At 38.0% G+C, this 26,508-nt stretch overlaps 2 protein-coding genes across 3 annotated transcripts in view; one reads left to right on the plus strand and one right to left on the minus strand.

Annotated features, from left to right (window-relative positions):
* The window catches only part of Slc9a6 (solute carrier family 9 member A6), a 55,967-nt gene extending 48,689 nt beyond the window's left edge, over nucleotides 1-7,278 (minus strand). The window contains exons 1-2 of one of the 2 annotated variants that reach the window (XM_026392207.2): nucleotides 7,232-7,278; nucleotides 6,881-7,105 (exon numbers count right to left, since the gene is read on the minus strand). In XM_026392207.2, coding sequence (XP_026247992.1) covers nucleotides 6,881-7,049 — 169 coding nt within the window. In that variant the 5' untranslated portion in view covers nucleotides 7,050-7,105; nucleotides 7,232-7,278. The other variant, XM_026392205.2, reaches the window with a different exon arrangement.
* A 10,487-nt stretch (nucleotides 7,279-17,765) lies between these two features.
* Nucleotides 17,766-25,362, plus strand: Mmgt1 (membrane magnesium transporter 1). The gene is made up of 4 exons (XM_026392231.2): nucleotides 17,766-17,940; nucleotides 20,257-20,309; nucleotides 22,637-22,740; nucleotides 24,387-25,362. The coding sequence occupies exons 1-4, from the start codon at nucleotides 17,862-17,864 to the stop codon at nucleotides 24,544-24,546; spliced, it is 396 nt and encodes a 131-aa protein (XP_026248016.1). The 5' UTR covers nucleotides 17,766-17,861; the 3' UTR covers nucleotides 24,547-25,362.
* Nucleotides 25,363-26,508: the final 1,146 nt, after the last annotated feature.

Genomic DNA, 26,508 nt, shown 5'->3' on the forward strand with positions numbered 1-26,508 from the left:
GCTCAGATGAGATCACCTAGAAGCAAAGAAAATATCAAGAAGACTACAGATATAAGCTCAGGATTTTTATCCATTAATAGACAACAATGAGAGGCTGGTAGAGGAGGAACTGAGGGATGAAATCTATGGAGGAAAAGCCACAGGAGAAGAAAGAGGAATGAGTGGTAGCTAAGAATTCAAGAAGAAAGGGAATAATTTATTTTTGTGCAGGAATAAGTGATAAAAACTATCAAATGCTACAGCAAAGTCAAGTAAGGCTGGCTTGAGAAGTAACCACTGTGTTTGACAAAAAAGAGAACACAGTGACCTTGATAAGGTTTCAGTGGAATAGTGAGGGTAGAATCCAGACCAGCGTGGGAAGGAGTAAAGCAGAAACAGGGTTATAAAAGCAGTAGTTGTCCAGGAAAGAAGGAGGGAGCAAAGATACTGGATCCTCTAGTCAACTTACAGTCACACATGCTTTTTTAAAGTAAGCAACAATGATGAATTATTTAACAGTACAATGACATCAACTTTAAAAACATTTTATCCAAAGTTAAGATGTAACATAAATGAAAGATTCACTTTTTTAAAAGTTGCACCACAAAAAATAAAATTAAAAAGTGACTGCTAGGTATTAACTATCCTTGACAAATATAATCTGGGAGAGAAAAGACTAAAGATTCAAATAGTCTATTCTGCCTATATGATATAGAAACATCTCTGTGTCTTTTATCCCAAGAATTCCTAACTAAGCGGCTTAGTAAAAGTTATTCCCTTATATTTGCATGCAAAAAAAATTCACAGATTAGCTACTACAAATATAATAAATTAGTGGCACAGCATAAATTCTTTCCACATCCTCAAACCCATTTAGGTAGGGAATAGTATACACTGGATCCTATGCATTTCTAGCCCTATGCTGAAACATCACTGGGTGCCCCATGATGGTTTAAATATGAGATGTCCCCCAAAAGTTCATGTGTGAAACAATGGGAGATGATTGGTTATGAGAGCCTAAACTAATCCGTGCATTAATCCTCTGATAGGGATTAACTGGGTGGTAACTGTAGACAGATAGGGTGTGGTGTAAAAAGGTGAGGTTCTGGACATGCCTTTGTTATATTTTGTCTGTGATGGCAGAAGTCTTACCTCTCTGCTTCCTGGTACCATGTCTCCAGCTGCTTTCCTGTGTGATACTTTTCCATGACTACAGTTTTTCTTATCTCAGGCCCCGAATGGAGTTGGCCACCTATGGACTGAGACCTCTGAAACCACACACCTCAAATAAACTTTTCCTCCTCTAAATTTGTTCTTCTCAGGTCTTTTGGTCACAGTGGTGAAAAGGTAACTAAAACATGCCTGAAAAGGGCGCAATACTTGCACAGATTTGAAACACATACCTTGGCATATAAAACAACAGCATGGAGAATAATTATTTAGGTTGGAAAAATAGAGATCCTTCTATTATGATATCAGGCATCTGAAAAATTGTAATCCTCAGAAAAGAGTTGACAGAGAAATTTAATATGGGTTCTTTGAAAGGTCAAATCCTAATCATGAAGTGAAAGCAATTTTCAATAAAGAAAAAGGACACAAAAAAGGGTGCTTTGTTAGGATAGAGCAAAAACTTCTAGCCTCCCACGTACACAGAGGCACAGAAAATATTGATATTATAGAATTTAAAATTACCACTAACAGGCACCAAGGATTATAACCACAAAGAGATATCTTTCACAAAACGGAGACATCTACCCCTCCTACACATTCATGACCCACTTGTGCTGGAAATTCTCCCAGTGATAAGGAACTCAGCTTCACCCAAGGTACCACCATCGTATGTATCAAACTTCCACTTAGCAGAAACTGGTTTTCTAGTGAATTTCAGCCCATCCTTCTAGCCCATTGCACTTGAATCCCCCAACAGTCAAAAATAAAGAAGGAACATCACTGGAACATTAGGTGTGGCCAAAACTGATAAAATTTCTATAGATTAAGATGTATTTGTGCATGTGTATAAAAACATTCATTACTTACTTGAAGAATTCCATTAGAGCCTATATAAAAAGTTAATTCAAGAGCTGGGGGTGTAGCTCAGTGGTAAAGCACTTGCCTTGCATGTATAATGCCCTGGGTTTGAATCCCAGCAAAGAAAAAAGAAAACTAATTCAAGATGGCCAAGAAAGTCAAGGCTTTTGCTGATCTTAGTTTTACGTACATTTATTCATTTCTGTCTCCTAGCACATTCACAATAGGGCTCTTCCAAGTTTTAATCCTCCTTCTCAAGTTTTCAACCCCAATGACTACTTTTCTGAGAAGCTGGGGAGGGGTGAGTTTTGACACCACCTTCCTCAATTCCAAGCCTCTCCATCTTAATATAAGCACATTAATCTTCATCTCTCCTCTTAGGAAAGATAAACATCTTTTTCAAGAAAACCTTTTCACCTAGGACCTTGAACCAATTCCTGTTTTATTTCTACAAAGAAATAATATATTTATACTATATATACACACACACATATATAATTTGAGACTTATAATCTTGGGACAGATACTATAATTCTGTCACTGTTTCTTCATCTATGAAATGAGGATAAATGAATTACCCAACATTATTTGTCATCTAATGACAAAGTCAGAATTAAAATTTAGACTTTCCTCACTCCAAAGCCACTATAATTTTCTCATTTTCTCCTTACTCTCACATCAACATGAACTGCTTCTCTAGTGTTTCTTTGAAAACGCAGATGATTTGGGTCTCCATTCACTCACAGTCTTCCCTTACAATCTACCTTCAAAGCCCTTTCAACTTTAAGTATTATTTTCTTATATATTTTATTTTATGAAATTGAGTATAGTACAGTACAGGACAAAAAGCCTACATTTAGAAGTCAGACAGATGTATAAATTGTGGCTCCATCAAGTTCTAATCGGTAACCTTAAGGTAGATAACCCCTCATTGAAGCTATCTCCTCATATGCAGTGGTGATAATTCTAACTCATCTGTCTTTACAGTTAAGTTTTATCTCTTTGCCGTGAAGCAATGTGATTTAAGAGCTAAGAAAATGGGTCTTTTGAACTAGATTGAGTGGGTTTGAATCCTGGCTAAATATGTCTAAGTTATGTGACATAACTTAACTTCTCTAAGCCCCAATTTCCTCATCTGTTAAATGGGAAAGATAATAGTGCCCATCTCTTAACAGCGATGTTAGGAAGTGTAAATGAAATGATAATTGCAGTTATACATGGTATACCTGTAATCCCAACTACTTGGGAGGCTTAGGCAGGAAGGTGGCAAATTTTAAAGCCAGCCTAGGCAACTTGGTGAGACCCTATCTCAAAATAAAATTTTAATTAAGGGATAGGGATGTAGCTCAGTGGTAGAGCACTTACGTAGCATGCCAGTTAGATCCCAAGCACTGCAAAGAAAAAGAAATACTTGCAAAGCACTTAGCACAATGTCTAACATGTTGTAATGCCCATAAATATTATCTATTAAGTCACTGGATTGTAAGTACTTTGTGGGCAGGACTCAGACCTATATTTCCCATCATATTTCATACATTATAGACATTTAATAAATGCTTATTAATGAATCACACTAGTTAAGCCTAGACCCCATATTCCCTAAACTTAAGGCAAAACAAATAGTTCTTCCATCTTTTGCTTTGTATACTATCTGGAAAATACAATGGTGAATGATCATTTTTTGGACTTAATTAACTACCTCAATAATTTTTACTAACAGTGACTCACTCTTAAGCCTTTTAAGAAAGCTAGCCCAATGAACAAAAACACGTGGGTGCTTTGACATTGTGTTTGTAATGGGAGCAATTAGTCTATATTACAAACTAGAAACTGACCACATTAGTGATCTAATTTTTTTTACCCTTGATTCTCAAAAAAATAAAGAAAAGGTTCATTTTAAATAGAATTTTCCCAGGAGTTAAGCAGCTAAACCAACATTACAGGAATAAATCACCAGTAGGCTAAACCTTGGAGGTACACCATTCTCTTTTCACCAAGTCAAGCTGAAAAATAAAGGTCTTGAAATGATATAGTAACACAACAGCTATGACAGTGCAAGAGTCATAAGAAGAGACAAATGACAGTAACTAGCGTTAGAAAATTTCAGTTTCCAATGTCGAAGATACTTTGGCCCAATCCCATCTATACTTGAACTGGACTTGAGAGTGAGTTAGTGGGCAGGTACTGTGGCTCAGTGGTAGAGCGTTTGCCTAGCACCTATGAGGCGCTGGGTTCGATTCTCAGCACCACATATACATAAATAAAAAAAATAAAAGCATTTTTTAAAAGAGAGTTAGTTAGAAGGCTGTTTAGTTCACAGCCCTTGCTATCCACAGTGAGAAAAGGAACAGCCTAAAGAATGCCAAATCAATCCCAGATTTGACTCTCAGATTTACACTCTTGCACTTCATATTCCACAAGCGATATCTTTGTTTTTTCTTCATAAGTACTCTATCACTTTTATTAACTTAGAAACTTCAGGAAATACCATCAGTAATCTTACTTTTTTTTTTTTTTTACTTCAGCCCACAAATTAGATGAAGTTAGTGATATCAGCTACAAAGAGCAAATATTTTCAGGGTAATTCAAAGTCCCTATTTGATTAAAAATTACTATGTTTGCCCCTTATAAGACTGAGCAATTAAATAACTATCCTCAGCCTAATCTTATAAAATTCAATTTTATAAGTCATTGGATTGCACAACTATCATTTATTAAGCATTTACTTAGGGGCCAAGTAGAAGGCTAAAAACATTTCTTCCTCACAATAAGCCTACAATCATTATCCCCAATATAGATGAGAGTTAAATAGGGGAAAGAAACTTTACTAAGATCACACATAGTTACTGGTACAAAGTGACAGGGATCCAGGTCCATCTCTAAAGTCAGGGGTTTGCAACTATAGCATTCCATCTGTTTTTGTATGGCCCAAGAGCTAAATGCAGTTTTACGTTTTAAAGGATTATAAAAAGAAAAACAACTACAACAAAGAGTAAAATGCAACACACATGGAAATCTGTGTGGCTAAAGTCAACAATCTTCAGGATCTAGCCCTTTACCGAAAAGAATTTTCCAACCTCTAGTCTAAAGCCTTGTACCTTTAACTATCAAAATCACATTATTTCTGTTTATAAGAAAGAGATATCTGTGATCAATTCCTTATTTTAACATAGTACTCTTTTCATACTTACCAAATCTAAGATGTCATTATTTTCATTATTTCTTCTTATGACTTGTCTATAAATTCCTTGAAGGGAAGGGGCCTATATTTCTTTGTATTTTCTGTGCATAATACATAGTAGACTGAACAGCAAATTTTTTTGAGGATAGTAAAAAAAAAAATCACACACGGTTATACAAAGAAACACCATAAAATATAGAAATTATCTCTCCAACTCGCCTTAAGGGACACTGCAAATGAAATGTAAAAAAAAAAAATGAAAAAAAAAACACCTAATATCTCTAAAACCCAAGAATCCTAGTGAGCAGAGATACTGTACACAAAGGCTTAGAATTTTATTACCTTGCAAATGAAAAATAAGCTTGAACTCATGAATTTTCCTGAGGCACACAACTATCTTTGCTTGCTACCATTGAGATGCATGCACATTCTAGAAGTCTGGATTTACTGGAAAGGGGTGGGGGTGGGAGGTTGCATGGAGAAATGTCTTTTCATGCCAGAGCTTCATCTATCTATCCACAAGTCTCAGAGACAAACGTCAATAAGGTTAACAGTTAAAGACTATTCTAAATGAAGATAATCTTCACACATATACTGCACAGACATGATGGATGTCTGCCCTCATCTCTTTGGCCCATACTCTCATAGTCAGATTAAGACAATCAGCAATACGTAGCATCTTTTCCCCTCATGAGGCCTGAGCATAGCTCAATATGCCTCTGAGTCCATGGTTTGATTTACCCTTCTCGAACTTGACACCAAAAACTAAAAATAAATAAATAATCTCAAAAAGAAAGCACATTGAAACACAAGAACTGAAGCCACTTAACAGTCAGTCAATAACTCCATGCCAAAAGCAAAGTCACCCATACTGCATATGCGTGGTGTTTATTAAACTGCTGCTCAGCTGAACCGTCCTGATGATACTATAGTACACCACACTTCTGGTGGTACCATAACTCTTCCCTGTCCTCAGTTCTGTAGCCTGAATTTTAAGGGTCAAACATAGATATCCTTATCAGATATTACAGGCATAGTACAATAAATCAGGACGTCATCTAAAATGCCCCAAACCTTCTGTAGCCTATTTTACGTTCAAGTTATTTTGCATGGGCTCCACAAGAGTAAGGTTTTCATTTTTAACCTCAAAAGAACAAGATACAGCAAGAGCTGGGAAATGAGTAAAGGTCGACTCTACTTCCAAAAGAATGCCAGATGCTGGGCAGTAGACATACTACTGCAGCTTCTGTGAGCCTTAAACAGTCTGACACCCTAGAGAAACAGATCGCAATGGTGTCTTCCCCTCCCCCAGCCCCCAGCCCAATTCGAGACACCGCACCCACTCTCTTCTCATGCTCAATCCCAGTCCCGGTCCCGAGCTTCGTAGGCTGAGGAGGGAGAGCCGGGTGCAGAAAAAAGGGGGTGGGGTCGGAGGCGAAAAAGGTACGGAGAGGCAGAGAAAATGGGGGAGGGAGGGCGAGGCCCAGGAGGTAGGGTGTGAGGTAGAGAATCGGGGGGCACAGCAGAAATAAATGGGGCGATGCAAAGAAATGAGGGGGGTGAGGAGCGACAGAAAATGGAATTAGAAGGGGAGCCGAATTTAGGCCGAGCAGGGCCAGGACAGGAGGCGAAGCAGCCAGCGGGCAGAGAAAGGGGCAGTGCCAGGGGGCGGACAGGGGTCGAGGAACTTGCCGTAAATCATAGCCAGGCCGGTTTCGTGCAGGAAGCGGGCCCGGCGGTGCTTGAACAGCCATATCGTGAGAATAGTGAGGGTGAGCAGCAGGATGAAGATGAGCAGGTTGGCGCTGTCCTGCCGGTGGCTCTCTTCGGCTTGCTTCTCGGACACTATCTCCTCGTCCATGGCTCCTGTCGCTCGGCTGGCGCCGTCCGAAGCCCCGGCCCAGCCGAAGACGCCCACTGCGAGGAGCAACCAGAGGGGCCTCATGAGCGGGCGGGCCCGGGGCCCGACGCCGACGCGGAGGGGCGCTTGCCGCCAGCCGCGTCGAGCCATGTCTCCCCCCCGCCCCCCGCCCCTCTCCTCACCGGCAGCCGCCCGCGGTCGGACCACTCCCCGAGGGCTCACGGGAAAGGGGCGGGGCCAGAGGGAAGCCGTCGGAGCGCGCCTCGCCGCCTCCTCTCTTAAAGGGGCCGCGGCAATGCCAGCTCGCTCTACTAATTCCTCTACCCCGTGCCAGCTGTGTGACACAGTTGAGCGTAGTCAGGGAATGAAAGGCCGTCGAATCTAGCCCACTGCCTTCTGCTAAGGACACATCTGCTCAGTGTATTCAAGCACAGGCAGATTGTGCTTCTGTCTACTTTGATCCTATTCTTAGAGCCCTCAAGGGAATCGATCTTTCATAACCCATCTCAATATCGTCCCCCAGTGTCTCTTAACAGGATAAGAAGTTGTCCCCTTGGGAGTGACCTCAATCTCCATCACTGTAATTTAAAGCGGATTTCCCTCGTTTTCCTCATTGGGGAAAAAAGACAACACCTTAGTACTTCACAAAAGAAATGACTCAAAGGTGTGGATCCTGCTTGTATATCTGTATATTCAGTTTGCTTTACATGTAAATGATTTATGTAGTCTGTCACATCAGGAACCTATGCAGCGAAATCCATCATTCTTCCAAGATCCAAATCGGCTTGTGCTCAGATTTACCAGGTGCTCAAAAAACACCCTCTCCCTTCCCTTACCAAGGAACAAATATTTGGCGGTGTGGTGAGTGTTTTTTCCTCTCTTCTTGTTACTTGTTTCCTTCTGTCTTAAAGCACTGTCTCCAAGTCAGCAGTCACCTTTGACCCCCATCTGTCGTCTCTCTTGTATTTTCTGTGTGCCTGTCACCCTTGGACATCACAAGTTTCAGTGTTTTCACCTCCATACCTGAGCTTTGTGTTTCACAGCAGTAGATTCCTATTTTTGCCATACTTCTCAGATCACTACTTAGTTTGTATGGGCTCTTTGTTTTCTCAGGACTTTCATTTCCAGGTGAATGAGCTACAAATCTCAAGCCTTGGCCTGCCACCCTCCCTTCAGGCCTCTTCTACCTGTTAGATGCTGAGTGTATCCTGTTGAGGCTCCTACTATCCTTCGAAACTGAAAATATTTTGAAACGGGCTCATTTCTTCCCCTTCTAAACATGTGTCCTTTCTCAAATTTTTCATATCTGCATTGGTGCTACTATTATCTAATTCCAATCATTCTGTGTGGAACTTATGATTCTCAAATGTTTTCATCTTAAGGCCTCCCTGCCAGACAACACTCAGCCTAACTCTAGGCGTCCCAAGTGTGGATTCATCCCCCTAGTCCCACTAACCAGCTCTTTTGGCTCTGTGAGGATGGTGAACTTTAAAAAAAAAAAAAAAAAAGCTCCAGGGCTGGGGATGTGGCTCAAGCAGTAGCAGGCTCGCCTGGCATGCATTTGGCCTGGGTTCCATCCTCAGCACCACATTCAAACAGAGCCCTTCCTCCACCCTTATCAAGAACCAGCCACTGCTCCAACCTGTTGCCAAGGTAACCTGTCCCAGGAATTACCCCGTCCTACAGGGAGCTATTAAGTTGTTAATTCATGTGTCCTGGGCTGCTCCATCCTGCCCTTGCCCCTTCAGCCCACCTGTTTCCCACCTTTTGGCCAGCCCACCGAGCTTTCCTGAACCTAGTCAATTGCCTAGTCACCTACTCTGGAATAAGAAAGATAAGGGGAAGAGGGCAGGAGAACAAAGGAAGCCTAGGACATATAAAAAGAGCAGAACTCTTTGCTTCTTGGGATACCAGGATACCAGCTATGGCCCCCTTCTCCCTCTAGGGATTGTTTCAGAATGTTAACAGAAAACAGGGTTAACAGATGGGAAAGAGGAATTCGAAGGTTCTAGGTATGGAAACCATATTTAATAGAAGGGAAAATGTGTTTCTGGATAAGAAAGTCTTTTTAAAAATATTTTTAATCGCCAATGAATCTTTATTTTATTTATTTATATGTGGTGCTGACAATTGAACCCAGTACCTCATGCATGCTAAGCAAACACTCTACCACTCAGCCACAACCCCAGCACCTGGATAAGAAAGTCTTTGTGTGATGAAGTAAGTAAGAGGGTTTAAGTAAGTGATAAAGAATTTCTGTGTAAGTTGGAGTTTTTTTTAGAGCAAGTTTTTTAGAGCAAGTTTTTTTTAGAGCAAGTAATCTCCAAATTAAACAACTGTTATTTTATTCTTTAAATATTTTTTAGTTGTCAATGGATCTTTATTTTATTTATTTATACATGGTGCTGAGAATCAAACCTAGTGCCTCACACATTCTAGGCAAGCACTATACCACTGAGCCACAACCCCAGCCCAACAACTTTTATTTTAGAGCATTGTACTATATTATTTCTTTAAAAGCTAAACTTGGTTAATATAAAAACATCAATGTAATTGTGGTGCTATTACTCTTCTTTGTATATTAAATGTGTTCATATCTTTCAGGTATACAAGTCTTTAAGGTAGAAGCTTTAAAAGAGCATTATATCAAGTTGGTTTCTCCAAATTAAAGTTCTATGATAATTTTAGGATTATAAGGATAACAAATTTGTTGGAGATTTATTTATATAATTTAATGTTCTACAACTGGACTTGTTACCAATAAGATATAAAGTTTGTTATTTTTTTACACTGGGGTGCAACTTAAATGTATTTTTAAGTTAATGAGAGCCTAATGTATGTAAAGGTTAATTTTGTAAAACACAAAAGCATTTTGCTACTTTTCCACAAAAGGTTAAAAGCGCTCAGCCTTTATTTAATTCATGTTTTAAATAGTTAGCTAATGTTCATTTGAACTCATGCAACAATATATGTAAACTTTGTAAAATTATATTTAAGAAGCAAAGATCAGCTTCAGATCTAAAACACTTCACCTAAGATTTATAAAGAGCCCCACCTTACCTGAGATAAGGGTCTACCTCCCATCTTACTACATTATCAGAATGACTCCAAAGTAGGCCATAATTCAGTTCATTTAACATTATGTTCAAAAGATTGATTTTTAGTTGTTAATATTACTAGGATCTCAAACAGGGGGTATAATATATAACTCAGTCAAAATTCAAGATAGTTATCTCACAAACTAAATATGTTTTTAGTCTTATTAATTTTATTTTAAATTTTCCTTATAAACTGTCTAAAGGTTGCCTGTTAATGTATTGCCTTTGCAGAGGTATTGCCTTAAGAACACACAACCTGGGTTAATTTAATATAAGCCGTCACCTACAGGACAGATAGGATAGTGCAGACCCCAATGAATAAAAAGGGTAAATGACTATAAGGTTATACACATTAAAGCCCAGTACACTTAATTTAAGACTGGAAAGACTTATTTGCTAGATGTTTAAGATAAAGTCTTAAAAATTAAAGTTAAATTAAAAGGGCCAAGAAAACCAATATTTGGCTCTTGCCCTCTGAGTCAGTCTGAATCCAGGGAACAGGGAACTTCTCTAAAGAGTTTTACAACTCTGGGACACATAACCTCCTGATCAGGGAGATTAATGAGACTCCTAGAGAACAGAATCAGTGCACTTGCTATGAAAAGGAGGGTTATTGGAGAACTAAGACATCCCTGATGCTTTCAAGGGAAGTCACATGGTCAAGCAAGACCTGGACCAAACCTAGTGCAAATGGCACTAGCAGAACTGAGAAGCTGCTCTCAAGTTCTCCCAAGAGTGACTCCCATGGAAACAATAGATAGAAACAAAAATCAGTTTGACCTGCTTCATCTTAAACACCTAGCAAAAACAGTTAAAACAAAAACACAGCCATTCCTGGGCATTTAAAAAAACCAATAGTTAATTATAACTTAAGATAAACATTTGTGTTGCTCCCCCCAAAATAAGTAAGACTGGAGGCTACAAAAGAGAGATTCTTAGGAAGGAATTCTTAATAACTACCAAGTGAAACTGACAAGTCAGAAGTTTTTAGTCAGTTTAAGGTCTACAGATCTTCCTAACCCCCTACACAGGTAGAATTAATGTTTACTAACATGATTACCTAGCCCTAAGTAGCAGAAATAAAGGAATCTTTACTTGACACAGAGGTCATTCCAGTAGAAAGGTTTTAAAAGATCAGTTGACATTAAGTAGTTTAACTATATCTTATGGGGATGGACATTGGTAACATGTTAATGTTGTGTTTATATTCCTGATAACTCTGGAGATGTTAAAGATTTACATTCCAAAATAAAGGCCTTGTCCACTCTGATCTTATTATGGGGACAACTTCTCAGCCCTCACACCTCCTGGTGAGAGATTATTGACTGCTATCATCTTCATGGTATAAATTGGCATGTCCCAGATGCTGCAACATTTATTCAGTACTCATGTTTGTTGTTTCTCTCTCATAGAAGCACCCATTCCAAGATAACTTTACAACCTGTTCTCCCCCAACCAGACTTCAATTGAAGTTAACTTCTAAAAGGGAACTCCAAATTTGCTTGTCTCACCTCACATTGCCCCCTCCCAGCTCCAAAGCAGCCAGAGTGATCATTTCCTTACAGCAGTAAGGAGTTCCTAAAATTAGAGGGGAGAATGAAGCCAGAATTAGACAGGCAATCAGTATAGATAGATAAATCAAGTCAGGTCCACATCAAAGAGGCCAATTTTTAGTGAGTCTGGCAAGTTGGAGACTGTTCCCTGAGGGATTGAAATGTTAATTCCTTCAGAGCCCTTCTTCCAGAGCCCTTCCTCCACCTTTATCAAGAACATCCTCCTGCTCCAACCTGTTGCTAAGGTAACCTGTCCCAGGAATTACCCCTTCCTATAGGGAGCTATAAGGTTGTTGATTAATGTGTCCTGGGCTGCTCCATCCTGCCCTTCCCCCTTCAGCTCACCTGTTTTCCACCTTTTGGCCAACCAACTGAGCATTTCCTAAGCCTAGTCAAATGCCTAGTTACCTACTCAGGAAGAAGAAAGATAAGTGGAAGAGGGCAGGAGAAGAAAGGAAACCTAGGACATATAAAAAAGAGCAGAACTCTTTGCTTCTTGGGATACCAGGATACCAGCTATGGCCCCCTTCTCCCTCTAGGGAGAAGTCTATGTTACCCCTTTTCAAATAAACCCTGCTTTATATACTTGCCTTGGCATGTTTCGCTAATGTTCAATCTTCAACGTGTGAGGAAGCAGAACTCATCACTGATAACTGGCGGTATCGCTATTATCTGGAGCTGTCTGTGTCTTCTCAAGAAAACTTCTGGCCACCTGTTCCCTATACCTTAACTCCAGCCTAATCTCACTACTCTACTAACTCAGGGTTGGGGTTTATGGAGGCATGAAACCCAGGTATGGAGCTTTCCTAAGCTTCTCACTACCCTCTCCCCAGACCTATCCTGAAGGCCCAGAAGACCCACTGAAATAGCTTGTCTGCTTATTCAGACCTAACCACTTATTCCAAGGCTGTTTTGCCTCAGCACAAACTACTTTCCACTCTCCAAGTATTTGGAATTTGACAAAAACGTCACACATTTCCTTCCCTGACCACAGTTAGCAAATATTTTTTTTTTTAAAACTGGGAATTTAACTCAGAGATGTTTAACCACTGAGCCACATCCCCAGCCCTTTTACTTTTTTATTTAGAGGCAGGGTCTTGCTAAGTTGCTTAGGGCCTGGCTAATTTTCTGAGGCTGGTTTTGAACTTCTGATGCCCCTGCCTCAGCCTCCTAAGGCACTGGGATCATAAGCATGTGCCATGGTGGCCAGCTAACAAATGTCTTCAAGTCCCAGATTTTACCTCTGTTTATGTGACCCCAGCTACCTAGAATGCTTCCTCAGCAACCTCATCATATCAGAGTTCCAGGAGTATATTTTTTCCAGTATTGGGGAATCAAACCCAGGGCCTCCATATACTAGGCAAAGCACTCTACCACTGAGCTACATCCCAGCCCTTTTTATTTTATTTTGAAACAGGGGCTCACTCTGTGACCAGGCCAGCCTCCAACTTGTGATCCCAGGAAGAACACTGAGAGGACAATAACTCTACCAGGCAGCTAAACCCCATGAGCCTTTGGCTTCCTTCTGAAAGTGATTCTCTCTCAAACCAACACTGTTCCACACTTCTCACTCTCACCACCACTTTCTCCTCTAGGAGTAAACTGCTTGGCAGTTGATTTGGTGCATGGCTTGGAAGTGCTGGGGAAAAAGAATCAAAAGATGACTCCAAGGTTTTGAACCTAGATAGCCAGAAAACACATAGGGTCATTAGTAGCATTAATATGAGGTCAGAATGTAGAGCTCTGCTAACAGGTTGGATGTATATCTAAGCGCAAATATCAAAATAGGCAGAAACCGTCCTGGAGTGAAGTCAGGCTCAGCAGTACATTGGGGAGCATGCACAATATTGAAGCTGTGGGAGCTTCTGCATTCTCCCAAGAAGAGAGGATGGAAAGAGACTTAGTCATTGGGTAGTTACTATACTGAATACCTATATTTAAACAGAACCAAAATTAGGTACATTGGTGCAGGCCTACAATCTCAGTGACTAGGGAGGCTGAGGCAGGAGGATCCCAAGTTTGAGTGCAGTATCAGCAACTTACCAAGACCCCATCTCAAAAAACTTTTAGAAGGCTGGGGGTGTAGCTCAATGGTAGGACACTCCTGAGTTCAATCCCCGGTGCTGGCAGAAAAAAAAAAAAAAACAGAACCAAGATTAGGTCACAGCTACCATTTAGAACTCAGCATAACAATGCTGGAGTTTTCAACAGTTTATTTCCTGAACAGAACAAACCAATGTGCTGAAAAAGCGAATACATTCATCAGTGTCATTAGGAAGTCTCTTTGAAATGAATAATCATATTAACCTCATACACATAACCTAGGATACTTTCTGCATATATGGTAATGAAACGCTAAGAGAGATACTGGTACATCTGGGAAGTGTCCAGAGAAGAACAATTAAAATAATAAAAGAGAAGAAGCAATTGATGTTTTAGAAAAGACTAAAGGGATAAGAAACCTGTTCAGTTTGAAAAAATATCTAGCAGAGTCCATAACAATAGGTAACATTTACTGAATGCTTTGTATGTGTGAGAGGGTTCTAAAACACTTTATATCCTGATAAGAACTGTATCAAATAAACACTATTATTGACTTCATTTTCCAGATCAATATACTGAGGTACAGCAAAGTTAAGTAACTTCTCCAATCTCCCAGAGGTAGAAAAGGAAGAGCCAGGATTCAAACCCAATCCAATGTCAGAACAAATGCTTTTAACTACTATAATATAAACCATCCATCAAACAAACCTTAAAGATATGGATCATGTAACCACAGTCTTGTTTACTAAGATTCAAAACTCAAAATACCATGGCACCACTTTAATGCTTTAAGAGGAATACATTTTTGTTGTTGTTGTTTGAATTTCTTAAAATGAACACACATTACTTTGGTAAAGAAAAAAAATAAGCAGGGGCTGGGACTATAGCTCAGCGGTAGAGTGCTTGCTTCACACATGAGAGGCCCCAGGTTCAATCCTCAGCACCACATAAAAATAAATAAAGATATTGTGTCCATCTACAACTAAAAAATAAATTAAAAAAGAAAAAAAGCAGAGGACGCAATTTCAAACTTGAAAATACTAGTTTGCCCAGAAGGTGGCAGGCTTCTAGAATTTGTTACCCAGAGATATTTGTACTAAGTATACTGTTTTATTTGTACTAAATACAAATAGCTTGAAGAAAGGTTTAATCCCTACAATAGATGCTTACCTTTTATAGATACCTATAATCGGAACATATTCCTAGGGAAAGTGGATTTGCGAACTAAGTAGGAAAGGACAGTGGGGTAGAGAGGGAGAATTTGCATAGGAAATGTAGACATGAATTTGTGGTGTGTGAACATATTCATCTAGTTCAGTGTCATGGAACAGAGTAAATGAACTTTAAAGATAATTATTGGTTAGCTGTGCTTTCTCTATTCAACAGGTTGCCCTGAGAAATGTGATGAGTCTTCATATCTCAGTAGGAAGGGCTTTAGAGATCATTATCTCCACCTTCAATAATATCCACATCACTTCTGGGGTGCATATGAATAGTTGCTTAGGAAAACTAAAGGCATTTCTGGGGTCTCTTAGGAATTTAAGTACTTTTTCTCCTGAGGTTTGACTTTTGTTCTAAGAGGTCATGAAAACAGTGCTGTCATTAGCTGTACTTTGCATCTTTAGAATTAATTCCAACCTTCAGAATCGTGTATGAGAGAACCCAAGGTACTTATTTGAATGATCTTTGATAACTGTCATTATGAATACTTTGGCTTCTCTTCAGGTTGGAATCTACAGATAAAGACAATTTAAATCTCATGTCATGATCATGATTTAAATACTATTAGAAAATGTGAAATTAGGCTAGTTTCTCTTGTATTCAGTACATAGGTAAGAGGCTGACCATAAGAGTGGGGAAGGCATCTTAAGAGAGCAGTAGAGAAAATACAACTCAATGTCTGGACATGAGTCATCTCACTGAAGACTAAAATAATGCTTAATGGCATGTACAAGTACCATATACCTTACTGGATCTATTTTTCCATAATCTTATATTTTTAAAAGAATGGAACCACATCTCAGCTACTTTAAGAAAATGTGTAATCATTTTCTGCTTTTGATAAATGGATATACAAAAGGCAATTTACCAGAACACCTGAAAATTTCAACTTGACTGTCATCCAAGCTAAAAATGAGGTTTTAAGATTTTTTTGTTAACTATCATTTCTATCTTGCTAACTCCCAAGAGTGGAGAAGGAAGCACTTTCCTGCCAACTCTACATATTACCTGCTGGTTCTTCCTGATTACGAGGCTTATAAATAGGACTACATTTGAAAGGAATACATTATACTACATTTGACACTGATCAAGTTCTGTGTAAAATTTTGGCTTTCAGGTGAAGAAATTGGAAACAGTTCAGGGAAAAATAATGATCATGAGTAAAGATTTGGACAGTGATATATATATATATATATATATATATATATATATATATATAGCAATAATTATATAGGTAAAGTTGAGTAAGTATTTTGAACTTTGGGTGTCTTTCTTATTTTCTAGTTCTTTTCAGCTTTGAGGAAACTCAAGTATATTAGAAGTCCACAGGGATTTTGGAAGCCTAATTCAAAATAATGGAGACAATGTAGATATCCTTTCAAACAGTAATATTTCTTTTCCACAATTCACTCATTCTTCATCCAACAAACATTTAGTGAATGCCCACCAAGTAATAGTGAAGGTTCTAGGCGATGAAAAATCTGTCCTCTTGGAACTTACATTACAGTGGAGGAAGAGAAATATTGAACAATATCACAGCAAACACCATAAATATATCAATTATTTAGTAGGTTAGAAGGTGATATAAAACAGCAGGCTAAGGGGATCATAAATGAGAATGTTGCAAACTTAAAAGGAGCAGTAAGGTTAGGCATCTTTGAGGAAGTGAGAGTAGGTAAAGTGATGAAGCTAAACATAAAATTCTGATAGAGTTCAAGGGAAAGAATGGTAGTCTATTGTTTGCATTTACCTTGTGATATGTAGTTAACAAAGTTGTGCCACTCAGCCAGGGAGTAGTGTATGAATGGGTGCAGTTTGGGGAAATAAAAGATGAATTCCCTTTTGGGTATATAAGTTTGAAGTGCCACAGGACCACCCATATGAAAATAAATGTTCAGAAAGTAGTTGGAAATAAAGATCTGGAGCTAAGAAAGGAGATATTTGAGAGAAGAGCTACCGATTTGGAATCACTGTAATATCTATGCTGGTTGAAATAAGAAATGAATGGATGAGCTCACCAGGGTAGAGAAGAGCAGAAAGTGGTAAAGGGGAGAACGTTACTATTGAATGTCTGGATTTTAGGGGGTCAAGACAAATAAAAATGGAGAAAAACAAGTGTGTGTGTGTGTGTGTGTGTATATACACACACACACATATACATACATACATTTTTTCCCCCAAGACCCTTTGAACATTAAGAGAAAAAAACTAACTTTGCTGAGCGCCGCCAGTATGCCAAGTGTTTGGGGTTCCAAATCCAGGTTAGTGCCCTGGAAGCTCCATCTGCCTCCTCAATTTTACACTCTTGCCTCCTTACACTTGCCAGTTCCAAGAGGGCAAAAGCGGGAAAGAAAAGCACACAGCTTGAAGGTAAACCAAAATCAAAACCCAAAACCAACGAAGCAATAAAAAACAACAAAAACATAAAAAACACTGTTGGGGGACGCAGTCAGAATCCAGCACCAACCACTGCTTCTAGCAACCTACTGCTTACTGCCGCCTCCCCCCCATCCCGGGCTCCGCCCTGGCCTCTCCGCAGGCCCCGCCCCTTCTCCCGCGGCCTGTGTTCATTGGCTGGAGCCCTTCTTCGCTTCCCCATTGGTCTCACTTTCTCCACTTCTTTTACACCCTCCGCCCCTCGCAGAAAGGCCACACTGCGCAGGCTCGGAGACTCTGACCGACCTTTTTCCGTGTCGCTCTCTCCTTCTTCCCGGCATTCCTGTTTCCTCTTTCTCACGGTTCTCTAGTTATTGCACCACTAAGGCACTTCGCGCCCAGGGCTTCAGTGACGTCATCTTCCCGCGCCGAGCGGACACCCGCCGGTGAAAGAAGGAACAACTCAGCCACACTTCGCGTTTTTTTTTTTTTGGGGGGGGGGCTATTGCTTTTTCAGAATCATGGCGCCATCGCTATGGAAGGGGCTAGTAGGCATCGGCCTCTTTGCCCTAGCCCACGCCGCCTTTTCTGCTGCGCAGCGTAAGTACCTGGAGGAGGAGACCTCTGTGGTGAGGACCCTGGGGGCGTTATGTGGGTGCACCCCTAAGGGACTGTCGGACTGAAAGTCCGAGGAACGGTTATTTACATTACAGACTCAGAAATACAATTCAGGATCTGCGGTGTAAGGTTTGGGGTTTGAAGGGTGTGGACACCCGAGATTGAAGAAAGATTGGTGTCAGGGTTAGGGTTCAGAGCTGGCGTCTGTCGGGAATCCAGGCCAGGGATGTCAGATCCGGCATAGGGCAGATCAGGCAGAGTGTGGGATTGAGGACTTTGAATGCTTGTGGCCTCGTGACAACTAGGTGGACAATATCCTGGGGACTTCTAGGCTGTCCAGGCATAGACTAAGAAGTTAAGTGACCCATTGCCTCAGGGAGGCACTGTGATACCGGTGAAGAATACCGAATTGGGAGTCTGAAGGGACGGTTGTTAAAAACTTGTTTGACCGCGAATCAGTGTGACCTTGGGCAAAAGAGATGTGTGCTGCACTGTATTATAAAATTCAGTCTCTGGTCATTGGTTGAAATTACTCCGTGCTTAGCTGCTACAAGTACAGCGACTGCGATGCCATAAGGGAGTTCATAGGCTACTGGGGGTAAAAAAGTGGATCAAGATATAATCACAATGAAGAGATATAAATATTATGCTAAAAGTTTATAAGGATGCATGGGAGTTGGGGCATTAATTATTCCAGGAACTGGTGGTTCAGGAATTTGTCCCAGATCCTTGCTACTCTGAGTGTGGTCAACAGACCAACCTCCTGGTCGTCACCTGGGAGCTTGTTAGAAGACACTCAGGCCTCTCTTCAGATATATTGAGTCAGAATCTTCGTTTTAATAAGATCCCCAGGTGATTTGTGTGCACATTAGTTTGAGAAGCATGGTCCTGGAGGAGATTAGGGTACATTGGAGTACAATGTTAATTTCTATAATAAGTTCCAGCTTTAAAATTATACAATCATAGAGCAAGGAGAGCCCTTGGAGATCACTGAAGTCCAACTCCTTCATTTTACAGATGAAGAAATGCCTGGCTAAAGATAGTGTTAGGGTCAGGTTAAGCTGCATGGAAACAAGAAAGTTAGCTAGAAATGGTACAGACAGTAGAAGATTAGTCCAAATCTATTGTTGGTTTTGGTTTGATTTTTTTTTTCTTTATACACCTGTCCTTAACAATTCTGTAAGTGAAAACTTAAGAATATGTCTCTAAACACATTCTCTTTTAAGAAAGAATTCATACACATTTACTCAAAACAGTTTCTATATTTGAAGGCCAATGTACATGATTAAATAGAAATTGCCCTAGGTCTATCTAGAATGAGGATTCTGTATTTTTATGTTTCAAGTGATGAGAATGCCTTGTGGATTTGTCACTGCAGTGAGTCCTCTTTGTAATACTCATGTTGGCAAGACACTAATACCTTTGAAACTAATTATGTCATGTGGGATTGCTGCAGCAGATAGCATGATCATCTTTGCTGTAATGACCTTTGTTATAGTGGAGCAGCTATGGTATAGTGAATCTCCCTAATCCTCACATTCCCATTTTGCTGCTTCAGAAACTCAGGAAATGAAAAGATACTGTATTTCTTTGATTCTAAGACATACTCCCCTCTCACTCCCACATTTTAACACTCTAAAAATTGAACTACATGTTACAGTCACAGAGGATGTCTTGAGTGAGATGTTGTAAATTACCAGTACCATTATCCAAGTTTACCAGCTTTCAAATCCTGATCCTTTTCCTTTATCCTTTACTGCCTCCTGAAATTAAGGTAGCAACAGAATTATAATTAAAAAGTACTAGATGCAGAAATTGGTGTCCTGGAATTTCTTGTCCACCAGTGCCCCATTATGTTTTTTCCAGAAAAATGTTTCCAGACCAGTATTACATTGGCTTTACTATGTGATGTGGTGCTATTCAGAGATGAGATTTTCTGTAGACTTATTAATTTTTAAATTATTATTTCTTTTACTACTTAGTGAAATAAATAGTTTTCAGAAGTTTCTCATATTCCTTTAGTAAAAAAAATCATGCTTGGGTATTTCTGCCTCATACTTGCCCATCTATCTCTCTTACCCCATCTTACAAGGTGACAAAGCTGGTCAAAATGACAATGAAATAGTTAATTAAGATAAGGCTGACTGCCTTAGAGGATAGAGGTTTTTGAGGAATCTGGGATTAGCATTACTTTATGTAGCATATAAGTCAGCCACTTCTTTGATCTATTGATTTGCTTGCATTTCAAGAAAGAAAAATGGGCTACAATTTCCTTAATGGTATGCTTCTGGTTTATAGATCGTTCTTACATGCGATTAACAGAAAAAGAAGATGAATCACTGCCAATAGATGTAAGTTGGTCATTTATGTTCTATTAAAATATATTTTTAAAATTAGCCACTTTGCTTATGATAATTTTTTTACTGGTTTTTATCGTCTTAACATTTTTTTAGACATGAAATAACATCTGTTCTCTGCTTCACATCACTCTTTGTGAAACCCAAAATTTAGAAACTGTGGAAGATTTCTGTTTTCTAGAACTGTAGTCTTTCTAGGGCTGTCAGTGGTAGAGCGTTTGCCTTGCCTGTGGAAGGCACTGGGTTCGATCCTCAGCACCAAATGAAAATAAAATAAAGGTATTGTGTTCATCTACTACTAAAACATATTTTTAAAAATAATCTAAAAGTTACCCTGACCACAGTATGAAAGGGACTTAAAAGATTAATTATTTGGTTCTCAGGAATTTTAAATAAAAAGTCAGTGCTAAATTAAAAAATAAAATAAAAAGTTTATTACTTGACTTTATTTCTTAGAAAAGTTCCTTCTTATGTAAAGTTTTACAACAAAGCTAATAATGCATTGTTTAGGGGTACACATAGATGGGAAATCTAAAGAAAATGTATTTTTTAAGCTAAAATATTGCATATTCCAACTTCACTCACAATTTTTATCTTTATTAGATTTGAACTTTAAAAAGTAATAAGTTCTTTGTAAAGGAATCAAACAATAAGTATAAAAATTAAAACTGGCTGCACAAAATTAAAACAGTAACAAAACTGATCCTATTCCTTGGCAATTTCATTTCTACCTCTGATAGTTTGAAGTATATAAGTTCAGACTTCTTCCTATGGATAAACAACATGTATATATAGTTTTATCTAATCAAAACATAGAGTTTTTCTTTTTAAAAAAGTTATTATACATGTGTGCATATATAAAATTTTATAGTTTTTTATTATACAATTTATCTTGAACATATTTTCATGACAACTCAGATTTAACACATTCTTGTTAACAGTGAAAAAAGTCTCCTTGGTTCATTGGTGGTCAGAATGTAAATTGGTATTACATATGAGATTAGGTTTTAATCTGAACAGAATAAAAGGTTGTGACAGATTTTTACTTGAGTTGTTTATAATTAAGGGTATGGTAGATGTGGCTACCTATCTACCACATTTTCTTTGTGGTAGATGCACACAAACATTCACACACACTCATGTATATCTATTTTAAATAACATTACAAATTGGAAAATTTTTTAAATTCAGAAAATCACAATCAAGAAAATATGCTTGTAATCTCATGTTGGTTAGTTTCAAACATTCAACTTTGTTGCTTGCACAAATTTTGAGGAAAGCCATTTGGTATTACCTAATAAATCTGAACATGTGCATATTTTATACTCAGTGTTTCCACTCCTGTGCATCAGGAGACACACAAGAATATTCAAGTTAACATAAAAATAACAGGAAACAACCCATATATCCATCAACAGTGGAATGGATTAATTGTGCAACTTCCATATAATGAAATACAAAACATAATGAAAACAGACTATAACTGTATACTGCAGCAGGGGATAATTTTACAAACATAATGTTGAACAGGAACATCTAGATTCAAAAGAATACACAAGTCCATTTAAATAAGTTTCAAAATGAGCAAAAGTAAAAAGAAGGTAGGGATGAATATATAGCTAGAAAAATTATTAAGAAAAGCAAAGAACTGATTAACACAATTGGGGACAATATTCAACTTTGAGAAGGAGGGTAAAGGAAATAATCAGAGGGGACACATGGCACCTGAAAGGTGCTAGAAACTGTCTATTTAAGCTGGATAGTGGGTAAGTGGTGTAATTTTATTGCTTTTCTTTACTTTGTAGCATATGCTTTGTGTACTTATTTTGAAAAAAAAACACATTTTCAAAATTCTCAGTTACTCCTTCAAACAGGTAATATTTGACAAATGAATACTGATTTGTATTTATTTAGTACTGTTTTGTTTATTTTAGTTTATTTTTTTAAAGGAGAGAGAGAATATGAATCTTTTTTTTTTCTGTAGATGGACATAACACAATGCCTTTATTTTTATGTGTTGCTGAGAATCCAACCCGTGTCCTGCCCGTGCTAAGTGAGCGCTCTACCACTGAGCCACATCCCAGCCCCTATTTGAGTTTATTTATTGAAGCATCACACCTATTTTTGTAGCCAAGCCACAGGATGAATAGAAGATTTTATTGGGTCTGAGTGCAAATCATTTCAAGTGATAATTGATTTCCTACATAAGTAGCACTGAAAGGGACTACTTGTTAGAAGCCGTACAGAGTAGAAGAGAAGATTGTGAAAGTTTTGTATAATATTTTTGTGCTATTTAGTAATCTCAATCTTTATACTCACAGATAGTTCTTCAGACGCTTCTGGCCTTTGCAGTTACCTGTTATGGTATAGTTCATATTGCAGGGGAGTTTAAAGACATGGATGCCACTTCAGAACTAAAAAATAAGTAAGTCTTTCCCTTTTCAGAGGCATTTATTTTGTAGGGATTTGCTTTATTATGTAATTTCTGTCACATGAAACTTGGTTTTCTTCTTACATTTGATTATGTAGTTTGTATGAAGAAGAGGTAAAAATATCGAGGAAGTGTTTGATATGATAGGAAAAATGGAAGCTGAATGTCTGATCATTGATATTAGAATAAGGTATTATCTTATAGTACTAGCTAGACTTAAATTTATTGGTTGGTTGGAGGGAGAGAAATAGATACATAGATAATTCCTCCAAAACATTAACCACAATCCCTCCTTCTCTCTCTCTCTTCCTTCCTTCCTCTCCCCCTTCCCCCTCTCTCTTTTCTTTCTTTATTCATCTTTTATCCTCTTGTGACAGCTTAGTCTTTGGAAGAATAATGGTTTTTCTGTTTACTCTCTTGTTTGAACCTGGTCTGTGACATAAGCTCTGCCCACAGGCCCTTTTGTATTCCTGGATGAAAAAAAATGTTACTCTACTTTCTTTTTTTTATGGACTTTTTCTAAGCTGTTTTCACAAGCTTTGTTTGTTTTTCTTTCTCATATTTCTACTTCAGTTTTGTTTAATTCCATCTCTGAAATTTATCCACTTTCGTGATCCTGGAAATAACTGTATTTTCTTAGAAGGGTTTGCAGTAAAAATGTATGTGTTAAAGGAAACTCATCCCTCCTCACCCCCTTACTTTTACTTTTGATTTGCATCTTTTTGTTGTTTTCTGTTTTTATTGTGTATTATAGTTATACATAATGGTGGAATTCATTGTTACATATTTGTACATGCTGTTACATTTTAATGTATATTTATATACCTCCTGTTTTATATGGGGGTGTGCTTGAATGATTAGGTCAGCTGACTTTGAGATTTGAGTTTTAATTAAAGGAAGGGTTCTTCTGAAAAATAACACTTGAAAGCAAACACTAAAGGCCATACACCAAGGTGTTTGTGAACTTTTTTAAAAACTATATAGATCTCACTAGAAAAGAAAGGATATTCCACTATCACTGCTGCTCTTATAAAGAGTCTACCAAGAATCACAGGCAAGGGGCCTGGAAAGAAAGAAGTAAAACAGAATGGGATCAAGTAGGTGGTAGCAAAATATATGATTTTGGCCAATGGGAGGTTTTGTTGTTATGCTTGAAAGATTTGTGGGAAACAGATCTGTGAAATGATTATATGGCTGAATAGTGAGGGCCAAATGAGAATAATCAAAAGGTGTAATCTATGGGCATGTTTTTGGAAGACTATTTGGAAAAAGCCACTTTTAGATTTATAGAGGTAATTAAAGTTGACCTAGTGTTTAGTTTATTATATAATAATAAACAAATTTGAGAGCTTTGTGTGGGCTTTCCAGGTTTCTTATTTTCTCTGTACAGTTAGAGAGAGAGAGAGAGAGAGAGAGAGAAAGAGAGAGAGAGAGAGAGAGAGAGAGAGAGAGAGAGAGATCTAGTATGATTATCATTTACAGTCTGATTTTATGGGCTTATTAGGCTGAGTTAAAATATAGTCCATAGCAAATTTGTAATTCATTAGAAACCTGGTTATTTTCAAAGATTTATGTGCTTTACAGATTTACCTGCTTTTATAAAGATTTATCTAAAATTGATGCTTTTTTTTTCTTTTAAGGACATTTGATACCTTAAGGAATCATCCATCATTTTATGTATTTAATCATCGTGGTCGAGTACTGTTCCGGCCTTCGGAGACAACAAATTCTTCAAACCAGGAGGCATTGTCTTCTAACACATCATTGAAGTTACGAAAACTCGAATCACTGCGTCGCTAAGGTTTTTACAAATTATAATAGCAGGACAGGACACAGAGCTGAATCTTGGAGTTTGGGGTATAAAACACTCCCCCCCAATCAGTATTTATATTGATCTTTCAGACCTAATTAAACAAATCTATACCCCTTGTTTGTACACTGTTAAAAAATCGTAGATGGAGTGTAAGTTATCTGCAAAATGAGTCTTTAATCTTTCATATATATTTTCATTTAAAACAAATTTGCATCTTTTGTAAAAGTCACTGTTTTGAACACATTTCCTTGAAAAAGGTTGGTTTTTATGTTTATTTATTTTCTTAGATTTCTTTTGCACTAGTTTTTAGGAATCCTTTTGGAAATACTGCGTGACTACTGCATTTTGCAGCATGAATTATAGTAAAAAGGTCTTCAATTCTTATCAAATGGACTTCCCTAACGAGACCAAAATAGTGACTTCTCAGTTTTTCTTATGTGCCCTCAAAGGTGGCTCTTTTTTTCCCAAGATACTTGCCTGATATTAATTTATCCTTGATTCTCTCCCCACCCCATTCCTATATACCTTCTAACACCAGCTGTCTTGTTTCATCACTTCTCTGAGGTTCTGTGTGCAGTGAGCAATTTTTGAGTCAGAAATTCTGTCATAACAAATGCACTTAACAAGTTTAACTTGCTGTAATGCTGCTTGTGTTCTCCTCATTTAGCTGTAAAAATGTTTCCTAACTTTGTAGTATTAGTTGAAGTTAGACCAAAAAGACCATTTGTGATTTCATTATCATCCCTGTATGGAACAATCATAATCATTGAGGAAAACTGATTACCTGTCATTAGCCAGTTTAACTTATTCAAAGTCTGTGTTATTTCTTACTAAATAAGTGAAAATAAAAGAAGCTTCTTATTAATCTAAAGGCAGAGTCAAAAAAATTGGGCCAAATATATTCTAAATATTTGAAACTAATATATTAAATATTTTAGAAAATTAAAGTCATTTAAGAAATTATAGCCAGTTTAGTTTTCAGTCTTCACTGTATAGTGCTGAAGGTGAAGATGGATAAAGAGTTGGATTTTTTCAGAAATAGTAATTTTACCCTTAGGGAAATTTGGCTAGCTCTTTGAGCAGGAAGCTCAGCATTTTTTGGTAGAGAGCATTGCTTTTGTTGAATTGTACAGTTATAAAAACATTACTTTTTGTTGAATTGTATAGGTGTAAAGGGAATAAATGTATGCAGGTTTGAAAAGGAAATATGCTTTAGGCAAGAGTCATAAGATGCCCTTATACCTGATGGCATTTTTTCCATTGGAAATAAACCTCAGCTCTTACATTCTGCCTAGTTGTGCACAACCCCAAAGGATGAGATTATTTTGTCATGGGATTTTTATTGTCATTTTATTTTGTTTTACCAGCTCAGTCGGTGGAACCCTGACTTTGGTCTCTAATGAGACAAAGTTAGAAATCTGCTGATAACCTAAAATAATTTAGAAATGTGTTAAAAATATGAAGTAAGGGATTAAAGTGATGAAGTCAAAATAGCATGTGGGAAACAAGCTCTTTACATCATGCTTGTCTACCATTTCCTCAGGTATGGCCTGCTTTGGGAGAGCCTCTTGTTTTCTTCTCTTTGGGGACTGTCTTCCTTTCTTAAAATTTTTGTAACAATGTATTTGGCATTTGATTCACATACTTTGTAATTCACCCATTTAAATGGTGTAACTCCATGATTTTTATATTCACAATGTTGTGTGCCCATGATCAGACAAATTTAGGGCATTTAATCACACTGAAAGAAACCCTGTACCCTTTGGCAGTCATCTCCTATTTTTTCCCAGTGGTCCCCAGCCCTAGGCAACCACCAGTCCATTTTCTATATACCTATTTTAATCATTTAATATAAATTCATTCATACAATATCTAGTCTTTTGTGATTGGCTTCCCCAAAATGGTTTTCTCTGGCATGAAAAAGTTGTTCTCATCTTGAAAACTCTTAT

The sequence above is a fragment of the Urocitellus parryii genome, chromosome X, assembly GCF_045843805.1.
Source record: "Urocitellus parryii isolate mUroPar1 chromosome X, mUroPar1.hap1, whole genome shotgun sequence".
Taxonomy (NCBI): Eukaryota; Metazoa; Chordata; class Mammalia; order Rodentia; family Sciuridae; genus Urocitellus; species Urocitellus parryii.